Source organism: Cotesia glomerata, linkage group LG7, assembly GCF_020080835.1.
Source record: "Cotesia glomerata isolate CgM1 linkage group LG7, MPM_Cglom_v2.3, whole genome shotgun sequence".
Lineage (NCBI taxonomy): Eukaryota > Metazoa > Arthropoda > Insecta > Hymenoptera > Braconidae > Cotesia > Cotesia glomerata.
The window spans coordinates 2,152,569-2,177,407 of NC_058164.1; the positions used below are offsets into that span (position 1 = coordinate 2,152,569).

At 27.5% G+C, this 24,839-nt stretch overlaps 3 protein-coding genes across 5 annotated transcripts in view; 1 reads left to right on the forward strand and 2 right to left on the reverse strand.

The window, feature by feature from the left end:
- Nucleotides 1-6,667: 6,667 nt before the first annotated feature.
- Nucleotides 6,668-15,700, reverse strand: LOC123268523 (protein tipE). 2 transcript variants are annotated; one of them, XM_044733679.1, is made up of 5 exons: nt 15,584-15,700; nt 10,178-10,687; nt 9,094-9,352; nt 7,425-7,589; nt 6,668-7,225 (listed from the first exon to the last, which is right to left on the reverse strand). In XM_044733679.1, exons 2-5 carry the CDS (start codon nt 10,500-10,502, stop codon nt 6,970-6,972), a joined length of 1,005 nt encoding a protein of 334 aa, XP_044589614.1. In that variant the 5' UTR covers nt 10,503-10,687; nt 15,584-15,700; the 3' UTR covers nt 6,668-6,969. The 2 variants fall into 2 exon arrangements, with proteins under 2 accessions (XP_044589614.1, XP_044589615.1); XM_044733680.1 differs by having other exon boundaries at nt 7,124-7,206; nt 15,584-15,699.
- LOC123268512 lies at nt 10,570-14,353 on the reverse strand. The gene is made up of 2 exons (XM_044733662.1): nt 12,529-14,353; nt 10,570-11,526 (listed from the first exon to the last, which is right to left on the reverse strand). The coding sequence occupies exon 1, from the start codon at nt 13,877-13,879 to the stop codon at nt 12,539-12,541; it is 1,341 nt and encodes a 446-aa protein (XP_044589597.1). The 5' UTR covers nt 13,880-14,353; the 3' UTR covers nt 10,570-11,526; nt 12,529-12,538.
- Nucleotides 15,701-22,415: 6,715 nt separating the features above from the next.
- LOC123268520 (protein tipE) overlaps nt 22,416-24,839 on the forward strand; it is a 31,737-nt gene continuing 29,313 nt past the window's right edge. The window contains exons 1-2 of one of the 2 annotated variants that reach the window (XM_044733673.1): nt 22,416-22,533; nt 22,754-23,087. The gene's annotated coding sequence lies outside the window, so the exon portion shown is untranslated. Of the gene's footprint in view, nt 22,534-22,736; nt 23,088-24,839 lie in introns of those variants that run through there. The other variant, XM_044733674.1, reaches the window with a different exon arrangement.

Genomic DNA, 24,839 nt, shown 5'->3' on the forward strand with positions numbered 1-24,839 from the left:
TATCCTTTTTCTTAATTAATTAAATAATTTTTAATTAATAAACAATATACCTTACTGCAAATTTCTCAGCCTTGTGTAGCACATTATCATGTCTACATTATTTTATTTAATACTTAAGTTGTTTGTTAGTCTTAACTATAGAATAATTTGACACGCAAAATCGTGAAGCGTTCCACATTTTTATAAATATAAATAATACTGTGAAGCGGGAAATAATAGGAGTTACGGTAATTATTACGTGAAGCGTTCCATATTCACGTAACAGGATATTGGTAGGAAAGGATTGAGAAAGGAATGTGGAGAGGATCATCTTAATGTGAGTTTATAGAATATGCGAGAAAAAATTATTAGATAGCTCGGACTGGGATTTGAACCCAGAACCTTCCGAAGACATGTCGGCTACTCTACTATTTGAGCTATCCGGTCTATACTTAAATACCAAAAAATCATTTCTTTACTTATGATTGTAAATAATTTTTTGAGTATTTTCGCTGATCCGCTTACAGTCATAAAATGTATACCTAAGTTATCTAACCCTCTGTTATCTAGTTTATCTCCATCTTAATCTTTTCATCACTAAATAAAGCTGAAAATATTTCGTCCATCCAGGTAAAAAGCCTTGCACCCATACCCCCTTCCCTGCTTAGTTCCCAAAGTGCATGGCTTGCCTATCCCGCCTTCTAATTACTTTTCTGCTCAACTATTCGTTGCCGAATTTTCCTACTATTAATTTTTCCCTTGTAGTTGTAACGCCTAGTTCTTACTTTTACATTTCAAAATTTTTTTATTTTTTTCTAATTTAGTTACCTTACACACTTTGTAACGCACAATTTAGTGGTAAAAAATATAAGTTTTAATTTTATAATAAATATCATAACTCGCGTTAAACTAATCGCCGGTTAAAACAGAATTTTTTAAGTTAAAAAAAATCATCGGCTGAACTATTAGTGCGTTTTCCCAAATTCGTAGACCCAAAATCTAATAATAATAAAACGGGACTAATTATACTATTAGTGCTGACGGATCGTTGACAGTTAAATAGTTGATAGTTGAAATAAATTTACCTATAAAAGATCAGTTATAATATTAAAAATAATTATATAAATAAGGTTTGTGATATTCAATATATAAATTTTTGTAATTATATATATTGAACTAAAGAACAAAAATAAGTGCTAACGAAATAATTGTAAATTAACGTCAAACTATGGAAAAATTTAATAATACTTTTAAAGTAGTGCCAAATAAATGTGATAAAAAATGTTGTAAATATAAAAAAATTTTTATTTCAATTCTTTTCGTTAGAATTGAAAAAGGTGATCTTGAAACAGTAAAAGAACTAATGAACCATGGTGTTGACGTAATTGACCAACAAAAAGAAAAGTTGACTCCACTTCACGTGGCCGCAAAATTTGGCCACGACTCAATTATCAACTTCTTAATCGAAAATGGCGCTTTCATAAATTCTACTATAAAAGGATCTCCACTGAATGGATTTACACCGCTTCACTTGGCTGTTCTACATAATCATTTAAATAGTGCTAAGCTTCTTCTAGAAAAAGGTGCAAGTGTTTCGTCAAAGATTTACTATATTTGTCGTCCAATTCACCTCGCAGTCAACAATAATAACGTCGGAATGGTGGGTTTACTCTGTCATTACGGAGCAGACGTCAATGATAGATTTCCCAACAGCTTTTTTAAAACATTCAATCACGGAAAGCATTGGAGTTTATGGCAGGGTCATAATCTTCCATTGTTGCACTATGCAATTCTTAGAGAATCTGAACCAATGATTAATTTTTTACTCAGTTTGAAGGCGGATATTCATGCTAAAACTAAATTGGGAAAAACAACGCTAATGCAAGCTGTCGAAATAAATAGTGTTCCATTAGTTAATTTTTTAGTAAATTTATGCCATGTTAATGTTAACGATCGTGATAAATTTGGACAACCTGTCTTACATTTCACAGTGGTTAATGGTAACCGAAAATCATCGATGTACAGTAAACAAGAAACCGTTAATTATCCGAACAAGTTGAGAATAATAAAAATTTTGATGGACGAAGGGGTTGATGTCAATGCCCAATTCCCGGAAGATACAAGTCGTTCTTCAGTTATTCATTACATGATTAAATACGGCTTCTGTGATGGAGTCAAAATTATACTGAATTCTCCTGAATTTAATTTCAATGAAATTGATGTAAAGAGCTTTGCAAGTGCTCACATTTTTAGAATACGTTTAGCACCCGATCTTGAAAGGGATTTTTATTACATGACTTTTCTTAAAAGACAATTTGAAATGATAATTTATCATATAATTACCAAAGCAATCGATTTACAATCCCTTGGATTACTTGTCAATAAAAATTTAATATTAAAGCAGCCATTTCATCCTTGGGTCACAATACAGGAACATACGGAGAGGATCGATTCATGGAGAGCTAGGCTTAGCGAACAGATAAATTATGCAAAAAACAAGAAGATTGAGGGTAGAAATATCTCGGTTTGGGAGTTATTGACTTGTAATAGGATCAAACTGTTAGAATTAATGTCTAATGAAATTATTAGAAATTTTGATCCTACTCAAGATCAAGAATTATTACAGACTTATGATTATTGCAATTTGCTGATAAAACGATTGAATTGGGCCAAGGGTAAGAAAATTTGTTTAGATGAAGCTACCGAAGTTCTTTCTACTGTGTTGATTGATCATTTGCCTTATGATTGCTGCAAAAAAATCGCTATGTGGATGGTAATCGATAATTAGTTTTTACAAGCTCCGTGCACAGAAAAAAAAATTAACTTGATTCAAGAGAAAAATTCTTGAACCAAGAATATAATTTTGAAGAGGGTAATTGTCTTGAATCAAGACGAAAAATTCTTGAATTAAGTAAAATTTTCTTAAATCAAGAAAAATGTTCTTAAATCAAGAATTTTTCAACTCAAACCAAGAATATTAAGCTCTTCAAAAATATATACTTGATTCAAGAACATTTTTTTTCTGTGTAACTTTTAATTTTTTAATTTTATACAATATTTTAAGAAAAAGATTCATATATTTTAAAAATTATTTTGGTAATTATTTATGAGTGGGGTCTACCATTTTAATTTTCATTTTATTGAACGAAATTTTTTTTTGAAAATTTTGATATATTTTTTTTTTGCAAAATACATCAAAAGATGAACAATTAAAAAAAAATTGATTACCACAACTTTAACAAATTTTACAAATTTTTGAAAAAATTTATAAATTTTTTAGAAAATTGTGATAGGGTAGAAGTACCGATTGTGGCCACTGTACCGTTTATGGCCATTTATTGTTCAAATAAACGATAGAAATGAATTTATATTAATAACCCATTACAAACTCAATTTGTTTTAATATAAATTTTTTAAAACTCAACAAAAATATGGTTATAAAATTATAATTTTTTATAAATTAATTCAAATGTTAACTGGCCAAAATGGTGCTAAGATGGCCAAAAACGGTACTTTTATCCTATTCAACTTTTTTTTTTTTTTTTTAAATTGTTCGTTTTTTTATGTAAGGTAAAAGCCCCAATAGATGATCACGTACCAGTATATGATCACTCCATGTATCTGTATATCTATATTCACAAATATAGGTATACAAATACATGGAGTGATCAAATACTGGTACATGATCATCTATTGGGGCTTTTACCTTACTTAGAAAAAAAATATATCAAAAAAAAAAATAAAATAGAAATTTTATCCAAAAACATGAGAGCCAAAATTCTTTCCGGTTTTTGAAAGCAAAAAAGCTATCGAAATATTAATTTTTTGATATTTTCGATATCACCACCATAAATCCGCTGTAAAAACAAGCAGAATAAAAAAAATTAAAAAATGTTAATTTTTAACTTAAATATGGCCAAAAATAGGTTTCATCCACTTGTAAATAATTACCATTAATTTTTGTTTTTTAATTATTTTTAAATAAAAATTGTAAAATTAATTTTAACAATGGTAAAATGCTAATAATTAATAATTAAACACATTTTATAAATTTTTCATTTTGTGTAATATCAAAAAATAATTTTATAATTCTTTAGAATTTAATTAAATTTGTAATTTTTATAGTAAAAAATATTCTAAAAATTATGCTAGCAGTAATTGAATAAAATATAAAAATTTTAATAAAAATATATTATCCAAATTTTTGTGTTAATTTTATTTAAATAAATATAAAAATTGTTTTTAAATATTCAACACTTGCCATAATTTCTATAATTAATATTGCTCTAAATTTTTCTGTATTTACGAAATTGAAAACTTGAATTTAATTTGGTCTTAGGAAGAGAAGGTAAGTGAATAATTAAGCAATAAAATATAATTGCAGTTTGCCATGATTCAAAACAGAGAAAAAATGTGATAATATATTTAATAAAATTATCGTACAATAAGTTATTTACATTAATTAATTTTTAAAACATAATGAAATATTTACAGCTTATTTTAAAAATCACAAACAAATCACGATAAAAGCTGCGAATGTTACAGTTATTTATATCTTAATGTGCTTGAGGCAGTAGTTTCGGGTGCCTCAGGAGCACTTTTGCGTTTCAAGGCTGATTTAATATCAAGTACGACCAGAAACAAGATTGACTTTATTATTTCGTCTATAATTCTAGTTAAAAAACTAGAATCATAAACAATTATTGAATTTTGTCAAACTTGTCTCCAATAATTGCGCGTTACTCATAAAAATATTATTAATTTACTTATAAACTATTGCTTATGAACTAATATTTATAATAATAATTATCAATTTCTTAAATATTTAATATTACATTCTATACATGCGATTAAATCTTTCACTCTAATTTCACTTTTTACCTCGAAAATATTTATTTATTTAAATTTTATTTATCTCGAAATATCAGACAGATCTCGGTCTTAATGCGAGCGAGTTCTTGGCACTAATAAAAAAAATATAATTAATATATTGAGAATTGATAGTTAGTAATACAACATTGATAATTAAAATTTATAATCTAAAGATTAGTTGGAGTTAAAATTTTTGGAGTTAAATACATTGATAATAGATTGTCGGCAACGTCTAGTATTGTAAGTTAGGCAGGACAATTATTTTTAAAATTTAAAGAAATCAATACATGAACCATGCGATATTTTTAAAAAATTAATAAATTTTATTATTATAATTTCTTAAGTAAAAGTAAAAGTTTCAAAGTTTACTATAAGTTGAGTGAAAAGGGTAGTAATTAAATTACTAATTGTGATGAGCGATACGACTATAAAATAATATAGTTATAGTTTTAATTTTTTTTTTTATCGTTGACTATGTTAGTTAGTACATAATTAGCTCATTATGACTGATGTATTTTTCCGTCTATACTTTAAGGCCCTTTAAAGGCTCTTTTAAGATTCACAACCATTCTAGATGTTTAGGACACACATGCTTTCAGAACTTATTCGAAACGATCTGCTCTTCACAAACTATTTTTTTACTTTTTTTTTCTTTTTAAATTGTTGTTCAATTTTAATTTTTTTTTTTTTTTATTGATAAAACGGCAAAATAAGTACCTTAAAAATTATTTGCTTTAAAAATTTTTTGATTTTTTATATCAATCTTATTCATAATAATTAATTATAATAAATTAATAAATTCAAAAAAAAATAATTAAAAATATCACATATATTCAATAAATAGTCCATAAATTTTTTCTTAAAATAAATCCAATGTAAAAAATTCAAAATTTTCCGGAGCTTCAAATTTTTTATTGAAAGATTTTTTTATCCATAAAATTTTTATTTTTATTTTTCTTACATGATTAAAATCTTTCAAGAAACCCCTAAAAATTTTTTTTTAAAATAAATCCAATGTAAAAAAAATTCAAAATTTAACGGAGCTTCAAATATTTTATTAAAAGATTTTTTTTCCATGAAATTTTAATTTTTATTTTTCTTACGTGATTAAAATCTTTCAAGAAAAACTAAAAATTTTTTTAAAAAATAAATTCAATGTAAAAAAATTCAAAATTTTACGGAAATTTTTATTAAAAGATTTTTTTATCCATGAAATTTTAATTTTAATTTTTCTTACATGATCAAAATCTTTCAAGAAACCCCTAAAAATTTTTTTTAAAAATAAACCCAATGTAAAAAAATTCAAAATTTAACGGAGCTTCAAATTTTTTATTGAAAGATTTTTTTATCCATGAAATTTTCATCCTTATTTTTCTTACATAATTAAAATCTTTCAAGAGACCCCTAAAAATTTTTTTTTAAATAAAAAAAAAACTCACTATGCGTCTCAATTTTAAAAATATGTTTGCGAAAAGAAGTTCGATACGACAAGCACAGAAAACATTTGACACGTCCCTTTAAAAAATTGAAAATAATAAAAAAACAAATTTATTACAATTTAAATACATATTTCTACGATTACGTATATTATATATATATTTATACATATCTATATAATATTTATATAACACGCGGTCCATAAATTACAATAAATATTTATGATCCGCCGTATGTACAAAAGTTGTAACAATTATACATATATACCCCTTTAATTTAATTAAATTTAATTATTAATATCATTAATTATTCACAGGCGAAATTTTAATTTTATTCCTAGCTTATTGTAATTAATTAATTAATTAATTTGCTTAATAAAGATAAAAAGGTGAGCTTCGAAAAATTTGGAAATAATTGAATATAATAAATGTATAATCAGTAATACTTAATTGAAAAAGAAAGAAGACCAAATTTGATTATTTATATAAATGGCCTTAAAAACTTTATTTAAAATTATTTAGCATTAAACGCGTTAAACGATTGCGTATTAATTTACTGGCAGACGATCGAGTCTTTTAAATCTTTACAACTATTATCATTAAAATTTACATCATTTATTATTTAAAAATAAAAAACCTATCAACAATTATAAATAAATTCTATTAATTAACAATTAAATAACTAAACTCTAATTGCTTGATAATTAGCAATTATTGGCCAATTAGATAAATTAATTTTAAATAAATTTGATTGGCTTCTTTTGAAAGTACTATTATTAATTTGGTATTTGTTGTTTTTATTATTATCGTTACTTTTATTGCTGTTATCACTTTGGGTCACTCCCGCGCTGGGGGGTGAGCCCTCGGTAACAATCAGTACTCCTCTTCGTCTTCCTCGAATTCGTCTTCCGCTAGAATGCTGCAATAAAGGGGTACAACTAATTATTGCATTGAAGTATTTCGTTCTTTATAAATTTTTCTACCACTGAATTACATCGATTTATTTATCTCAGCGGCTTTTATCTAAAATATCTACTGAGTTAGATTAAATCGATCGATGTAATTCAGCAGAACAATAGTTGTTGTTTTTCTTCGAAGGTTATCTTCCAATTTTTTTATGAATTGTAAGTAACTTACTCCTCTTTTCTCGAATATTTATCGATCAAATTGCGACCTGGGCCTCCGCAGCTCTTCATTGGTGTGCAATGCCAATAAAATAACACAGCCAAGGATATTACGAATATTAATATCGGTATCACTATCGCTAGTACCAAGTGCCTCAGGTTTTGATTCCATGAATATCTGTAACAGTAAAGTCGTTTTTTTTTTTTTTTTTTTTTTTTTAATTATTAGGTCATGCTTACTCTGTACTAGACAAAAAATTTATAATGAAAACTCGATTATTGGAGTTAATAATTGACAGTAAAAAAATTATTTTCAAAGTAACAGAGTAATTTTACACTTTTTGTAGAAAAAATTTGGAAATTTTCACAAGAAAAAATATTCAATTTTCTCAAAAAAAAAATTTTTTTCTTGGGCCCACTTCTTTTTTTATTACGATTTTTAATAAAAAAAAAATTAATTAAGCGTAAGTGTCAAAAAAATTTAGTATTTAATGTATTATGTACTTAATTCAGTACTTAATATATTTCTTATGATACTAAAGACATACACTTTTTATGCTATAGTATGAAGGTTTAATTTCTTTTATTATTATCCAAGTTTGGTCGATATGAAGTACAAAGCATAAAACGGTTAATAATAATTTTTTGTTAAATAAACCTTGAAAACTTGTATACTGAGAAAAAAAATGGTAAATATTTACAAGTGGTGTCAACTATTTTAATTTTCATTTTTTTGAACGAAATTTCCATTTGATTTTATTGATATATTTTTTTTAATACATAAAAAAATGAACACTTAAAAAAAAAAAGAAAAAGTTGACAAATCACAATTTTAACAAATTTTCAAAAAAATTTATAAATTTTTTAGAAAATTTTGATATTCAACTTCTTTTTTTTTTTTTAAATTGTTCGTTTTTTTATGTACTTTTCAAAAAAAAGATAAAATAGAAATTTTTATCCAAAAACATGAGAGCCAAAATTTTTTCCAACTTTTGAGGGCAAAAAAGCCATCAAAATTTTTACTTTTTTCTTTCACGACATTTTTTATAATAAATACACCGTAAAAACAAGCAGAATAAAAAAAAATTTGAAAATTGTAACCTTTCATCTATTTATAGCCCAAAATGGGATTGACCCCACTTGTAAATACTTTAACAAAAAAATTAACTTGATTAAAGAGAAAAACTATAAAATTTACTTAAATCAAGAAAATTTTCTCAGTACAAAATTTTTTCTCTTGAATAAAATTAATTTTTTTTAATTTTGTAAGTAAATAAAATTAATGATTTTTTGGGTTGAAATTCTGCAATTTAATTTGTTATATATTTAAAGTATATAAAGACACAATGCTTTATAATTACCCGCTCTTTAAATAAACAAAAGTGTTCTCTAAATTTCAACGACAAATAAAATAAAAGTATAAAAAAATAACCAATTAAAAATCTTCACAAGTTATTATTGATCATTGATTGAAAACAACGATTAAACTCTACAGACAGAATAATTCGAATTGAGTCCTATTGGAATCCCATCGGAATTCTATTGTTTTCGGTAGAATTGAATCAAGTGCTTGAATCAATTTAATTAAGATGCATTGTTCGGATTTATTCTAAAGAAATTCGATGTCTTTTTTTTTAATTATCTTTTTTAGAAAATTTTGAAGCTTAGTAGAAAATAATTACCGAGAAACAACAGTCCCAGGGTACGTCCTACTGTAGAAGCAAGGAATTATTTTCCCCATATTACTGCGTCCAAATTCTTTCGCAAACACCGAGCAATTAACTCGAGGAGGGTATCCGCATCCTTCGGTGTTTATGTAAAATTTCGTGTCAGTAACATCCCACGCTACGGAACCCAGTGGCTTGGTTATAAATTCGTCATAGGGCATTCGGGAGTAATTAACTCGCAATTGGTGACACCTCGTCGCTGCGCTTGTGCAACCTAAAAATTTATAAAACGTAATTAAGTATTTCATTCAAGACCATAATAATAACAATAATTTTTGCTAAAATTTTTAAGATAGAAAATTTAGAGAAAAAATTAATTCTATTTTTATAGGACATAAAAACAATTTTTATTGTCAATAAAAATTGTTTTGACTCATAAAATTTTTTTAAATAAATTATAAAATTTTTGGTAATTATTTACAAGTGGGGTTCACTTTAATTTTTGGCCATATTTAGGTAAAAAAATTAATATCTTTCAATTTTTTTTTATTCTGCTTGTTTTTACGGCTCATTTATGATAAAAAATGTCGTGAAAGGAAAAAATGAAGATTTCGATAGCTTTTTTGCCTTCAAAAGTTGGAAAAAATTTTGGCCCTCATGTTTTTGGATAAAATTTCTATTTTATATTTTTTTGATAGATTTTTTTTAAAGTACATAAAAAAACGAACAATTTAACAGAAAAAAGTTTAATATTATAACTTTCTAAATAATTTATAAATTTTTTTGAAAAATTTTTAAAATTGTGATAATTAATTTTTTTTTTTTTTAATTGTTCATTTTTTTTGTATTTTTTGAAAAAAAATATATCAATAAAATCAAATAGAAATTTCGTTCCAAAAAATGAAAATTAAAATGGTGGACCCCACTTATAAATAATTATAAAATTTTTGTACAGAAAATTAGAAACTGAAAGGAAAAAAATCTTTTAAAAGAAGTTAAAAATTTGTTACAATTTGAAAAACTAATTCAAGCTGTATTTTTTACATAATTTATAAAATTTGCTAATCTACTGACAAAAAAAAATAGTAATAAAAATCACCTTCTCTGCAACTCGCCCAGGAGCAATTTTTAAGTCCCTCAGCATAAACATGTTCGCTAACGACACAGGCAACAGGATGAGGTGAAAAATCGGCAAGTATCGTGGTGATGGCGGGTTCTACGACAAAAGGTATTAAAAAAAGGAACCCAAAAACCGCGAGTATCGCCATTGTACCGAGAAACAGCGAAGTATAAAATTTAGCTTTTTCCAAGAGCGTTAAAATTTGAATAGCCGGCAAATCGGTGGCTCCTCCAGCGCCAACTCCGTTCGTTGTTGAATTGGGGTCGTCGATAATACTGGACTTATCATCCTCCTGCGCCCCCATAATCACCGTTGACTCGTCGGAATCAATGATTGATCTTTTTTTTGGGTCGATAAGACCCAACGATTTCCGTTTCAATTTATTTAGCTTCTCCAGCTTTCGTCCTTGACTCACACTTGCTCTTTTTTTTCGTCGACCGCGACTTATTGCTCGTAACCCCTCCTAAATATTTATCAGCCGTCGCGGGTCTGTAATTTATTTATTTTATTTTATCCGATAAAAAACAAATATCATTGAAAATAAATAAATAATCAATAAATTATTTAAAAGTAAAAATACAACTACAATTATTTATTTATAAAAATACTTGATGTAAAAATTAATTATTTGAGTCGGTCTCCTGCCAGTCACGCGCTAACCACTAACAAGCCAATAAAAATACTATCAGTGTCCTAAAATAAATAATACCGATGATTATTATTATTATTATTATTTCCTATCTAGTCCATCAGTGTGTTCAGTGTTTGTCTAATCGATTTATATTTTATTTATTTATTTATTTATTTATTAAATATATTATTTGCGTGAGAAAATTGTTAGTTATTTATAAAGAATTTAAACTCTCAGCTGCATTGACGTGAAAGCGTGTCTATTTAGCGTTTTATTTTTAAAAAATCCTTCACGTCCTTTCGTTAATCTCCATCCGCTGAACACGTGGCAACTTTTCCAAAATATTTTTTGTTAAATCGGTCGAAATTTATTTTTTTCCTTTTTTATTTTTAAATTTTAATCATTTATTTATTTTGATATATTTTTATTTGTTATTAAATCCTCTTTCATAATTATTAATATTTTATGGCAGTGCAAATAATATCCTGCACTAAAATCTGATTAATAAAAAATTTATAATAATTTATTTCATGTTTTGTTTCTTTGTTTATCAATTCAATATTAGATTTTTTAATAAAGATAATTTGAATCACGCGTTCCCCTCCCACTCCCTCTCACTCTCTTGCACTCTTTCAATAGTGCCCGCGTAGGGAGAAAATCGATTGGCGAGCCGGGCTCTCCTCCAAGAGGGGAATGCCTGTAATTTAAAAACAAAAAAATATTCCATCAATTTTAAAAACAAAAATAATTTCTTCATTAAGGAAGTTCGAGCGTAACTATAGATACAGGAATGGTCTTTTGTTTGTTTGAAAGGGGACACTTGGAGCTATTAAAAAAAAAATTTTGGGAAAAAATTTTAAAAAATTTAAAAAAATGCCAAATTTGTTAAATTTTGAATTTTTGAAAATCGTCAAAAATGACGGTCGACAATAAATTTTCGGCTCAAATTTTTTTTTATACTACCTTGTACTAATCTTAAAAGATCCTGAAATTTTTGAAACTTGCTTTTGAAAGTGCAAGTTTCATTTAGTGGCATAATGATGAGAAAAAAAACATTTAAAAAAAAAATTTTTTTTTTTTTAACAAATTTCAAAGATTCATATTTTTGAAAAAACAAAAAAAAACCGTTCCAAAAATTTCAGGATCTTTTAAGATTAGTACGAGGTAGTATAAGAAATATTTGAGTCGAAAATTTATTATCGACCGTCATTTTTGACGATTTTCAAAAATTCAAAATTTGATAAATTTGGTATTTTTCCCAAAATATTTTTTTTAATAGCTCCAAGTGTCCCCTTTCAAACAAACAAAAGACCATTCCTGTATCTATACTAGCATTCGAGATATTACAAAATCAAAATTGAAAAACTGAAAAAATCGCAAAATTTTGAATTTGCAGATCTTTTGAAAAAAAATTTTTTATTTTTTTTTCCTTTGGCAGAACTTCTTTATATAATGAAAGAAAACTTCTGACCAAAATTTCTCCAAATCAAAAGGGGTTGATTCCAACTATTGGTTGATTTGACATGGAATGATCCATCTAAGTAACTAAACAATGAATCTTTTTAAAATTTTGAGATTAAATAAACGACCTATTTACTTATACGTATACTTAATTTCAAATCTCAAAATTATAAATTATTTTTTACATTAGATTCGCTCGAACCTCTTTAAAAAAAAAAACATGATTTTTAAATCTTACGTGACGGATCTCAGAGCGCCATAACAGAGTCTCCTCCCCCAGCGTCAGCCAAGTTGCCTGACATACTTTTATCAAGCTCACTCTTGGCAATAGGAATCCCCTTGAACCGCATTTTGGCGTCGTCGCCCACGACAACAGTCCTCTGGCACAGGATCAATGTCAAGCAACTTACAACAAACAGGACACTTGGAAACACCAACGCAACAATGAATTCTTTCCAAGTGGTTTCCAGATCAAATTTACTGACGACTATTTCCGTCCTGTCCTTAGCAAAGAAGCAAGGGAACCTAGCCCGAGCGTTGTGATCCGATCCGTCTTTTCCAAACTCGTGCAAAAACTCCTTACACTCGTCCCTAAGAGTATTAACACACCCCTCAAGATTAATCATCAGCCGGCTTTCATTAGCGATAATCAACGTATGTTCCGGCGGGAGCGCAAAATTCGGGTCGTCTAACGGCTTAGATGCGTACAAACTTAAGTAGGACAAGTAGGTAAAGTTAGTAAGGTCAGTGAGCATCGTCTTTTCTAACACCGAGCCATTTATACAGTCCACCGCTTCAACCCCCGAGCTGCTGTTGTAAATTCCGTAGCAAGAAGCCATCAAAACATCTCCCCGATTTTCGTTCCAAATTTCTCTACTGCTTTCGACATCAATCGCACGCTCACATTGGCTCAGATAAACTTTATCTCCACTGATCAGGATCATGTTCTTGTTGCGGGTTGGGATGTCAACGCACCGGCGGTCGCAATTGTAAGGCGTTCTAATCCTTTCACAAGTTCCGCGGTTGCAATTAAACAAACCGTCTATTGCAATACAAGTGATCTTCCCTCGTCTTCCTGAACACTTTAAAGGCGGATCGGTGTCGCGGAAATTGCACTCGAAGGCGTCGGTAATGTTGATGCAAATCCCTGCGGTGCAGTTAAAAGTTCCCGTCAAGTTCCGGCACTCGTCGGCGATACATTTAGACTTTTTAGCGTTTTCCTGGTCGATACCGTAGCACGTTTTGTTGGTAATATTCGTGCAATTCCCAAGGAGAATCGTCGAGCCGTTGTTCCTCAAGTTAACGTGAATTTGGGTGCACGGGCCAGATGTTTTTGAGAGACACCACTCACCACAGCTGCCCCAGGAACAATTGTCCGCGTTTACGGTTCTTATTGTGGTGCACATCGCAGGAACTGGAGATATTCCCGAGGAAAAAGCTCGGGTGCTTGGCATATAAATCGCTACTGTTAGATAAACTAATGCCACTGATGAGAGGACTGCTGTCATCTGACATATGCAGATGGTGCCACATATCCGACCATCTTGAGGTGGGATCACCAGGTCTTCCACTGGTGTCGGTTTTCCCATACTGAGACAACGTTTTTAATCACTTCTTAGGATATCACCATCACTGTTTTTTATTGTTTGTTTTTGGGAATTATTATTTATTTATTTTTTTTTTTTATTGATTAGGTGAATTTGTAGAGAATTATCGAAGTAAGGTTACGATTAAATACGATTTAAATATCCACGAGCCTCACCGGTCACATTACATTGAAAAGAGTTTGCGACGACGGTGCCACGGACGTTTTTGCCTTACCAGAAACAACTAATGAATGTATGGAAATTTTAAAATGCGCAATCGCGACCTGCACCAACATCGATCTGCGGATGCGCGTGATCCTCGACTCTAGATAATACTCACGGTTAAATCAATAATCGAGCCTGCGCTCTTATTACTTTTAGCTTTTTTATACCACGAGCTTTGCCGCAATGACGTCATTTTGGATTAAATCATTGGCTATTTCACAATAATGCTTTTTCATTGATAATTCTCCAGATCTACTTTATTTTATGTTATTTATTTTTTTTTATCTATTTAATTATAAAACTAATTAAATTTCTTCCTCGAAATAAATTTATTTATTTAAAAGTAATTAGCTTTGAAGTTTTAATTCCGGGGAAAAATAAAAAAAAAATAGAGTATTACGTGCAGAAAAAATGAGGACTGTAGTAGAGCACGAAACTCGGTTTTTATCGAACAAAACTCGTACTCATACTTTACTTTTATGTTTTAATATTACAAAGTAGACAGCGTGGCGCCGGTATTGTGCACTGAAATAGTTTGCAGTTGCAATTATGCGTGTCGCGTGTACACGCTCACTTTATCATACTCCAAATCGTTTTTAAATTATAATTTTCATAAATTTTTATTATTTTCATTAACTTTTAGTTATAAATTACATTATATTATATTTTTTATTTTTTTTTTCTTCAACGCGCATAATAATTACCCAATTTAATGTAATTGTTATCTCTCATGCTCTTTTGATGTATTTAAATAGATAAATCGATTTATTGGTTTTGTTTTATTCTTCTGACCTTTTAAATAATATTTAGGTCATAAAAATATTTTATTGGAAATTTTAATCTATTGACATAAATTTTATTTTTATTTAAATTTATTTGCAAAATAAAATTTTATGTTTATTTTATTCCTTATAATTAAAAAAAATTCTAAATGATTACAAAAATTGACTATAAAAGTCTTAAACGCTAATAAAACTTGCCACGTGACAGCTCCTCGATATAATAAGAGTTAGAGCTGATACTTGTATGTAAATCGATGTACTTCCGGTCACTACCACTCAACGACACTTGTATACGCTCCAATTATGTCAATCAATTACTATTTCACGGCTATACACTATTTAAAGACATAATACTGTCCACACATTGTAACAATCATCCCCTCTCGAGTTCTATTTAAATCCTTCATTCTATTTTTTTTTTTTTAACCAAAATAACGCAGCCATTGAACCGGCTCAAATAATAAATTCATAATATATTTTTTAATAATTAATTTTCACCTAAAAAAAAACAATAATACCACAAAAAACTAAATTAGTGAAAGATTGTTTACATGAGCTTTTATGATAAGAATTACAACCGCGTGCCCACATGTCACATGTTTAGATTTTTATTTCAAACTAAAAAAGTTAAATTTATAAAATCTTTATCGACTTATTGACAAGTTTGATAATTAATAAATAAATATTGATAGCTACTTACGTAATTTAGAAGGAGTTGTTAACTCGTTCACCGAAAAATGCTTACTTAACGCAGTAAAGCTTCATTCAGCCAAACAAATATGGCGGTTGCAGGGCTGAAAGCAGCGCCACCTCGAATTTGCCGTATCTCACTACTAAATCAATATCATGTTATCACTATACATATATTCATTTTTTATCATTATAAGCATAACTATGACTATTACTAAAAACCCTCGGGGAGGTTTTTAAAAGTGTCTTATGGGTACTTTTAACCTCTGTCAAGCCTCGTTCTTGTCAACATAACTTCTATTCGTTTCTACTTGAATTTACTTTATCACAGTTTTATTACTGTAGAATGGAACAATGCCTTTCATCTTTAACCGAGGTCTGACTGAAGCCTGGATACTCTACTTACTACTTACTACTCACTACGATCCGAGTCATTTCATTAAATATCAAACATTAACTAATTTGTTGGATCTGATTTTTTAAAAAAGATATTATTATTATTATTATCTATATTATTAAAAGAATAAGCAAAATTTTGTGGAGTGTATTTATATGATAAAATTGGTTTTTGTAGTTAAATTTGGTATCGTTGGAAAAGTCTCAACCTGGAGTTGTGCCTTTTAATGGTTTCATATCATTCTCACCAATAGTCAATTTATTATGATAAGTATTTAAGCTGCATTCGAAAATGCTCTATCTCTAGATACATAATTAAGAAATGACCTTGTATCTTGTGAAATATTGACATTTTCAAAGATATAAGCTCATCCCGATGTTACATTCATCAAGATCTTTCATTTGAGTACTCACATCAATTTTTCATATATTTATATATATTATATATATGTATATATGAAAAATATATCAAAATGCATGTGGGTACTCAAATGAAAGCTCTTGATGAGTGTAACATTGGGATGGGCTTATATCTTTAAAAACGCTAATAATTAAGAAAGTACAGTGCAATTTAACAAATATCTTGTGAACTATTGACATTTTTAAAGATATAAGTTCACCCCAACATTACACTCATCGAGATCTTTCATTTGAGTACCCACATCAATTTTCTATATATTTATATATATTATATATATATATAAATGAAATATATATTGTATATGTATATATGAAAAATATATCAAAAATGCATGTGAGTACTCAAATGAAAGCTCTTGATGAGTGTAACATCGAGATGAGCTTATATCTTTAAAAACGTAAATATTTAAGAAAGTATCGTGCAATTTAACAAAAGTCATTACTAAATAAAGCTAAATTTTATTTATCTATAGTTTACAAGTCATGGCAGTTACATAGTGACTGCAAAGTTGCTAGTTATTATCATTATTATTTTTATTTGAATATTATTTACTTAACAAACAAATTTAGGGTAGACTTTAAAAATCTAAAATTCGTATAAAAACATTTTATTGCTTGAATTAACTTGTATTGAGTAAATAAAGATAAAGATAGAGGTCAGCGAAGCTTTCGTGACAGAATTAAGGATTTGAATAAACAAAAACTAATCAGTGTCATTTGCTGTTTTACGACGTTGGAAATTTGTCTTCGAACTCATTTAGTCATCCTTTGACCCATTTAATATACTGGCGGCTTGCCAAAAGCCTCCTGGCTTTCTTACCTATTTTTTTTTTCTATTTATCAAATTGGAAGCCAACGGAAATTAATTGCCCTTCGATCTTGTTAATATTTTTATCGATTCAAATGCAAAAAGTAGTTTTACATTTTTGGCAATCAGACTTATCCTTTTTTTTTTTTTTTTTTTTTGATAAATCGGAGATTCGACTAAGGTAGAGATAATTAAAAATATTGAACGAATTGGTATAAATATGAATACGAGTATTGGAAAAAAAGATGATACTTCGGGAGCACTTGGCGTGAGCCACAACCCTCGTTACACACCAACAATCTGGCAGTGTCTCGAGAAGGCCAAGTGCCATTGAGTTTGAATACGCTGGAGACTGAGTATGGATGGATCTCGAGAGATCTTGAGAAGACTTCAGGTGGTTCGTTAGGACGTTGGGGACTTAATTGTTGTTTGTATCGACGGGTTACTTTTTTTAACTCTAAGCTTTGTCATTATCGAACGTTCGGCTCATTAAAAAGCTCCGGGGAACCGATAATTAATTTGGTAATTTGACAAATTGCTGATAAATCGTTATTATTATTACTATTATTACATATGTTTTGGAAAGTAGCTAAGGTTAGACACGCGGTTGCTAATAGTGTACATATTAAATAAGAATATTAATTTATTGTTGATAATAATTGCCATATATTCAAATGACAATTATTTTTTCGTTAATCCTTAGTTACATGGACTTTGAGATACTATTTAATTTACGGAGAATAATTTTCCATGTGACTGTAATACAGCGCATGTTTATTTGGACTTTGATGTCTATATGAATTTATTCGAAGGTATTTGTTTATTTATTTATTGTAAATTGAATTTATTTCATTTCTATCTATTATTTTTTTGTAAAGAATTTTTTATAAATAATTTTTTATGGAAATTTTATTTATGTACTGTAAATTAGTTTTTATGGAATTTAATTTTTATAAAAAATTATGATGTATTCAGTAATTTATATAGTCTGAGATTGTAAAATAATTGAAAAAATTTTTGTATTCATAATTGTTTTATCTGGATATTGTTTACATGTGAATGATGGTTTGTTGTTAATTTACAGACGCCTGATGAAGTTGAGATTATCAACGAAACGTTGCGGAATTTGATATAATTTAGACATCAAATAAATTACGGATCTTAAATAACCTGAGCATTTATTTATTTACTAGCTGTTACTCGCCCGCTCCGCTGGGCGCTTTATAGAATTGCATTTTCAGATCTAGACTTGAAATTTAATTAGAGTATTGTTTTGACTTGCACAGATTCCCAATTCTATCGAATTGGCATGCACCTTTTATCCATGTAATTATTCTAGCTAATATTCATTGTAACTTACAATGTGCAATCATTATAACATTCCCGTGTCTTTCTTACAAAAATTAATAATAATTGATATGAAAAAAAAAATTTGTAATGAGCATTGAAAGTTTCAGTTAAAGAAATTGCAGGTCTCATAAGTGAAGAAATCTGCCTAGTATGTAAACCCGTACAAAAAAAATTTTGGTTCATGATGAATTTCCGGATGAACTTCAGATTGTGAAACAAATATGAATTTCATGATAAATTTCATCTTGAATTTCAGATGAAGTTCATGATGAATTTCATAATGAATTTCATCGTAAATTCCAGCTGAATTTCATGATGAATTTGAAACAAATCGTCTATGAAACTTAATTTTTATTAATCTGTAAAAAAATATTCGCAGTCAATTATATTGAAATTTTTAGTTTTATTTATACTGACTCAACATTTACGATTCTATAACTTCTATTTAGATTAATTTTTTGAAGAGGAAGAACACAATATGAAAAATAATATTTCGAAATTCATCACGAATTTCAGGGCGAATTCCAGCTGAATTTCATGATGAATTTGAAAGAAATCATATGTACAATTTAATTTTTCTAATATATAAAAGAATATTCGGAGTCAATTACATTGGAATTATTAGTTTTATTTATACTGACAAAATTTATGATTCTATAACTTCTATTTGGATAAATTTTTTGGAGTAAAAGAACACAATATGCAAAATAATATTCCGAAATTCATCATAAATTACAGGGTGAATTCCAGCTGAATTTCATGGTCGAAATTTAATTTTGCATATTGTCTACTTTTACTTCAAAAAATTTATCCAAATATAAGTTCAAAAATCGTAAATATTGAGTCAGTATAAATAAAACTAAAAATTCCAATTGACTGCGAATATTTTTTTACAGATTAAAAAAATTAAGTTTCATATACGATTTATTTCAAATTCATTATGAAATTCATATTTGTTTCACAATCTGAAGTTCATCCAGAAATTCATCATGAACCAAATTTTTTTTGTACGGGAATATAATCAATAGAATTAAAAAATTTATTTTAAAAAAATGACAATCGAATAGAATAAATTTAGTTACAATAAAAATTCATTATGTCTAAGTCAAAAAAATATAGGTTCCGGATAAGTAATCACCACCATATCATATACTAAAACCTTCTCCGAAACACGCTGTATCTTATGGTATAAGTATTATTCCGAACGGTTCAGTAGTTTTCGCAGTATAACCGGACAAAAAAACCGGCTCTCCATTTACTAGTATAGATTTATTGGCTGAGATCTGAATATTACCTTCATTACTATTATCATTATTATTAATAATTGAGGCTTGCGTGTCTACAAATTTTATAGAAAAAACGTTTATTTATCAAGAAACTGGTGGAATAAAGCATGATACCCGAAATAAGACACCTACTTCGGCGTAGTGCCAATCTCGATCCCTAAGATTTCCCCAGAGCATAGAAATAATTTTTTTTGTATCTTATTTCTTGTCAGCAGCTTTAGAATTTTACTTTTATATTTATTAGAAGCTATTTATTTTTATTGGATTGTTTTATTGATATTTTCAATATAAAAATATTTTATTGTTATTATTATACTTATTTTTGTTTGTTTATGTAAGTCTGAAGAAAAGTTTTGCCCTATTTTATTTATTTCATGACTATTTGAACGAAAAATATAATACATAAATTATTTTCATATTTTCTTTAGCTCAATAATAATTTGGTATTTTAATTACAAAAATAATTATTTAGATTACTAATATTACTAATAATATTTAACTTAATGTTATTCATATAAGTAAGAATAATAATAATATTATAATTGATCAAAGTAAATATTATTCAACTCTGAAATCTAGACGGGAAAGGAAACAAACTTCAGAAACTAACAATTGAAATAATAAAGCCCTCAAAAAGTTCTGTGAGATATTTACACATTCAATACACCGATTTTTTTAATATTTCTCAAAGAATCAAACAGTTTTAAGTTTTTTAAGGAGTTAAATTTTTTATGGTCAGACTAAGTATCCATTTATAAACCTTTTTTTTATATTTATACGCAAATTGTTGAATAATTTTTAATTCATTTTCAAATTTACAAAAATAGGCTACAATTTTGATAAAAATAATTACATTTTAATATATTTTTCCAGTTTTCTTATCAAACTTGTTTCAAAAATATCAAAAAATAAAAATATATATTCTTTACATATTGCCTAATTAGCAATTGGTCTAACTTCTTATTTTTTAGAGGGTGATTTTTTAACATTTTGATGTAACAATAGTCTAATTATAAATTATTTGAATGATACAATGAAAAATATTATAACTTTATTAGATATCAAATTTTTTTTTAAAGTTATAATAAATTTTGAACTAATTGTTTTTTCGTACAAATGGAAGATTCTCTAAAATGAAGTTCAAATTAACAAAAATAGGCTACAATTTTGATAAAAACAATTACATTTTTACATATTTTTCCAGTTTTCTTATCAAACTTGTTTCAAAAATATCAAAAAATAAAAACATTATTTCCATATCGACGGTCTAATTAGCAATTGGTCTAACTTCTTATTTTTTAGAGGATGATTTTTTAACATTTTGATGTAGCAATAGTCTAATTATAAATTATTTGAATAATCCAAACTAAAATATTATAACTCTATTAGATATCAAATTGTTTTTTAAAGTTATAATAAATTTTGAACTAATTGTTTTTTCGTACAAATGGAAGATTCTCTAAAATGAAGTTCAACAATTTGTAAATTAGAACGTCAATATACAGAAAAAGTTGCTGGCTCAATAAAATATTTATAAAAAAAAATTTATCTTCAAAGTAAAATTTTCTTATCTGAAAAAATTTCTTCTTACTCTAAAAAAAATTTCAGTCTTTTTTTAAATTTTCTTGTTACAAGTGAACTTTTTGTATGCATATTTTAATATTTTTAAAAATTTATCTACACTGAGAAAAAAAATACTTTTATTCAGAAAATTTTCTTGATACAAGAATTTATGTTCTTAGCTCAAGAAGTTGTTAAATTGATTGAAATAATTTTTACTTAATTTAAATAAAGCTATTCTTTTGTTTATCTATTATCCAAAGATAAATATTGGATGTTCTTCTCTTCAGAAATTAATAATTAATAATAATAGTATATTTGATCGTCGGCGAGTTTCTTGAACCGAGAAATTGTTAATTGAGTAAAAGTATTTTTTTTTTTCAGTGTAATTTCCACTTAACGCAAATAAATTATTATTCTGACTGATTATGATAATCATCCCTATATTTGCATCCAATCCAGAAGTAGTAGACCATAATATGTAATACAATTTAGCCATTTACTTTGATCCTGACGATAAATTTATTTGGTTGCCTCCAGCAACCAGTACATAATAATTATCGAATTAATCCGCGGTTTCTATTCAGCCTTTAATTCTAAAAATATTCAAAATTAATTAACAACAAAAATAACCGGTTATAAAAATGACAATTAAAATCAACCTAACGAAATAATGAGTGAATTTTGATTTAACGATCAGCGGTGTACATTTACAAGCAATTTAATAATAACAGTACATAAATATTTTTTCAGTTATTATTTGTGCGAACCATGAAAGATGAAATGTAGGTTTACGATTGTACTAAATCTCAGTAAATGATTTATATTTATACATAAATATATATGTGTAGAGTGTGTAGCTTACAGTAGAAACAATATATTGTGCTGTAGGTTGTTCTCACTCATATCTCATCGCCTTATAAAATGTCTATGTGTGACGAGAACGCCCTGGAAGTGTGGCGGTCGATGCTACTGGATGCCGTCGTCATGGCGCTGCAATCGCCCAGAAAATAAGCTCGCCCAAAAGCCCAAAGCTGCCTTGGACTGCAGTAGCCCGGCATCCGCCGACGCACCGTGTGTACCGTGAGCAACCCCTCGTGGCCTGCCATGGTACGCTGACAACGGTGTTAGGCAACCACTGTAATCATCCCTCTAAAGAACAAACCAAACAAACAACACACTTACAGACATTACAGTACCACCCTCTACTCTTCTCACTTTATTTTTAATTAATTTATAATTTATTATTTAACAGATTCTATTCACTTTATTATACTCTACTCTTATAGTCTTTATTTCATTTAATAACTATTTTAATTAAATTGAATTAATTAATTAATTAATTATTTTAACAAAAAAGCCCGCGCCACCGAGTGATTCCGCGGAATTAATGTGTCAAGTATGAGGACACTAATTGGTAAGATCATGACTCTGGAGCAATAAATATCCTCGGAGCTTGAGAAAGTAGAATAAGTGAAGGTGGCGATACTTGTTTAGTGTTAACCAACCCGTTATAAAGTAGTCGTGCTAATTGTCAGATCAGACAAATGTGCTTAGTCGATCTGCTTAGTGTTAGATAAAATATGTGAAGAGCCCTGAGGGCTGTTTTGTGGTGTGCTCCGAGGACTACCAAGTTTAAGATACAAAATAACAAAATAAATACTGTTATGATGATGCGGGGGAACAGGAAGAGGGTAAGTTACTTTTTCTTCTTGAAGTACAATAAAGACTTCAGTGACATTAATCCTACTGATACAAAGAATCTTTTAAACTTGGATGTCTGTTTTATACGACACTGGAATTTACAGGCATTTGATCATTTTTAGAAATTATTATGATTATAAATTCAACAATACTAAAGTTAGCCGACGATTTTAATTTTTTTTTAATAATTAAATTTAGAACAAAAAATTATTTTTAAAAAATTGCACTTACAGTTTTTAGTTTTTTACAAGTGAAAATTTTTTTTTAGATTTTTGTAATAATTTTTTCAATAAAAAAAAATTCTAAAAATTTTTAAATGTCGACTAACTTAATTTTCATAATTTAATAATACTAAAGTTAGCCGATGATTTTAATTTTTTTTTAATAATTAAATTTAGAACAAAAAATTATTTTTAAAAAATTGCACTTACAGTTTTTAAAGTTTTTTACAAGTGAAAATTTTTTTTTAGATTTTTGTAATAATTTTTTCAATAAAAAAAAATTATAAAAATTTTTAAATGGCTAACTTAATTTTCATATAAATTTAGCAGATATTCAATAATTGTTTTTAACAAATAAATTATGGCAAAAAAAATTGATGTAGAAATTTTAAAAAATTAAAAATGCAACTTTTTGGAACAAATTTTTTTTTTTAAATTAAAAAATTCTCTAACTGCTAACTTTAATGTCATAAATTATTGTAAAAGATAATTTAAACTATTAATGAAAATTAAGTTAGTCGACATTTAAAAATTTTTAGAATTAAAAAAATGATTAAAAAAATTTTTTTTTTAATTTCACTTGTAAAAAATTTTAAAAACTGTAGGTGCAATTTTTGAAAAATATTTTTTTGTTCTAATTTAACTATTAAAAAAAAATCAAAATATTAAAATCGTCAGCTAATTTTAATATTATAAACTATTAAAATCTTTTTAGTACTCTTCTATTTTTTTTAAATAAAAATAATGGTTAAGTTTATCCTTAAAATTTTAACAATATTAGAATTAAGACACTTGATAATATTGAGAATTTTTTTAATATAAAAATTATGTAAGAAAATTATAAAAATTTTTTAAACAAAAAAAAAATGGTCAAGTGTCTAACTTTTATCGCATCTAATCCAAATTTTCAGGAATAACAAACTTTTAAAGGCTTAATTAAAAAACTTGTCTTCAGTGCTAATGAGAATGCCTAACGTTATTGATTAATAAGTATGTTTGTATATTAAAGTTTTATTTATCGAGTTATAAATTGTTCCTTTACCCTTAAATCCGGTAGACAAATTCTAATCAGGCATTTAGTATCTTAGGGGATTTGAATTGATGAATATCATGGGTCTTTATTTAGACGGGTAAGATTAGACCGGCTTACATTGTACTGTATTAGGTGGATAAAAACCCGCGGCATTTGCTCGTATCGGTATGCTGTAAAAATAAACTGGTTATAAAATTAGAATAATCGATAAATTATTGAGTTATTTTATAAATTAATAATTAAAGTTTGCCTGTAACTATCCAGCTTTATACTATTATTATTAACTTTTTTTTTTTTTATCATCGCGTGCTGCACTCACGTGTCCCGGAGAATTTAATGTCCTGTCCGGTAAATCGTGGATTTGATAGTGCCCTCGATTGCCCGTATCTGCTAATGAGTGTCGAAGTTTCTTGAATTTGCTACAGCTGCTATCAATTATTTATAATATATCCTACTATTTTTATTTTAACATCTAAAATAAATAATAA

Bases quoted from the DNA above. Each gene is read 5' to 3' on its own strand.
- LOC123268523 (XM_044733679.1), bottom strand. From the start codon at position 10,502: ATGGGGGCGCAGGAGGATGATAAGTCCAGTATTATCGACGACCCCAAT. The intron at 9,353-10,177 runs GTGATTTTTATT...ATAAATTTTTAG, and splicing joins CTGGGCGAGTTGCAGAGAAG to GTTGCACAAGCGCAGCGACG. The intron at 7,226-7,424 runs GTAAGTTACTTA...TGCAATAATTAG, and splicing joins AAATATTCGAGAAAAGAGGA to TTGTACCCCTTTATTGCAGC.
- LOC123268512 (XM_044733662.1), bottom strand. From the start codon at position 13,879: ATGGGAAAACCGACACCAGTGGAAGACCTGGTGATCCCACCTCAAGAT.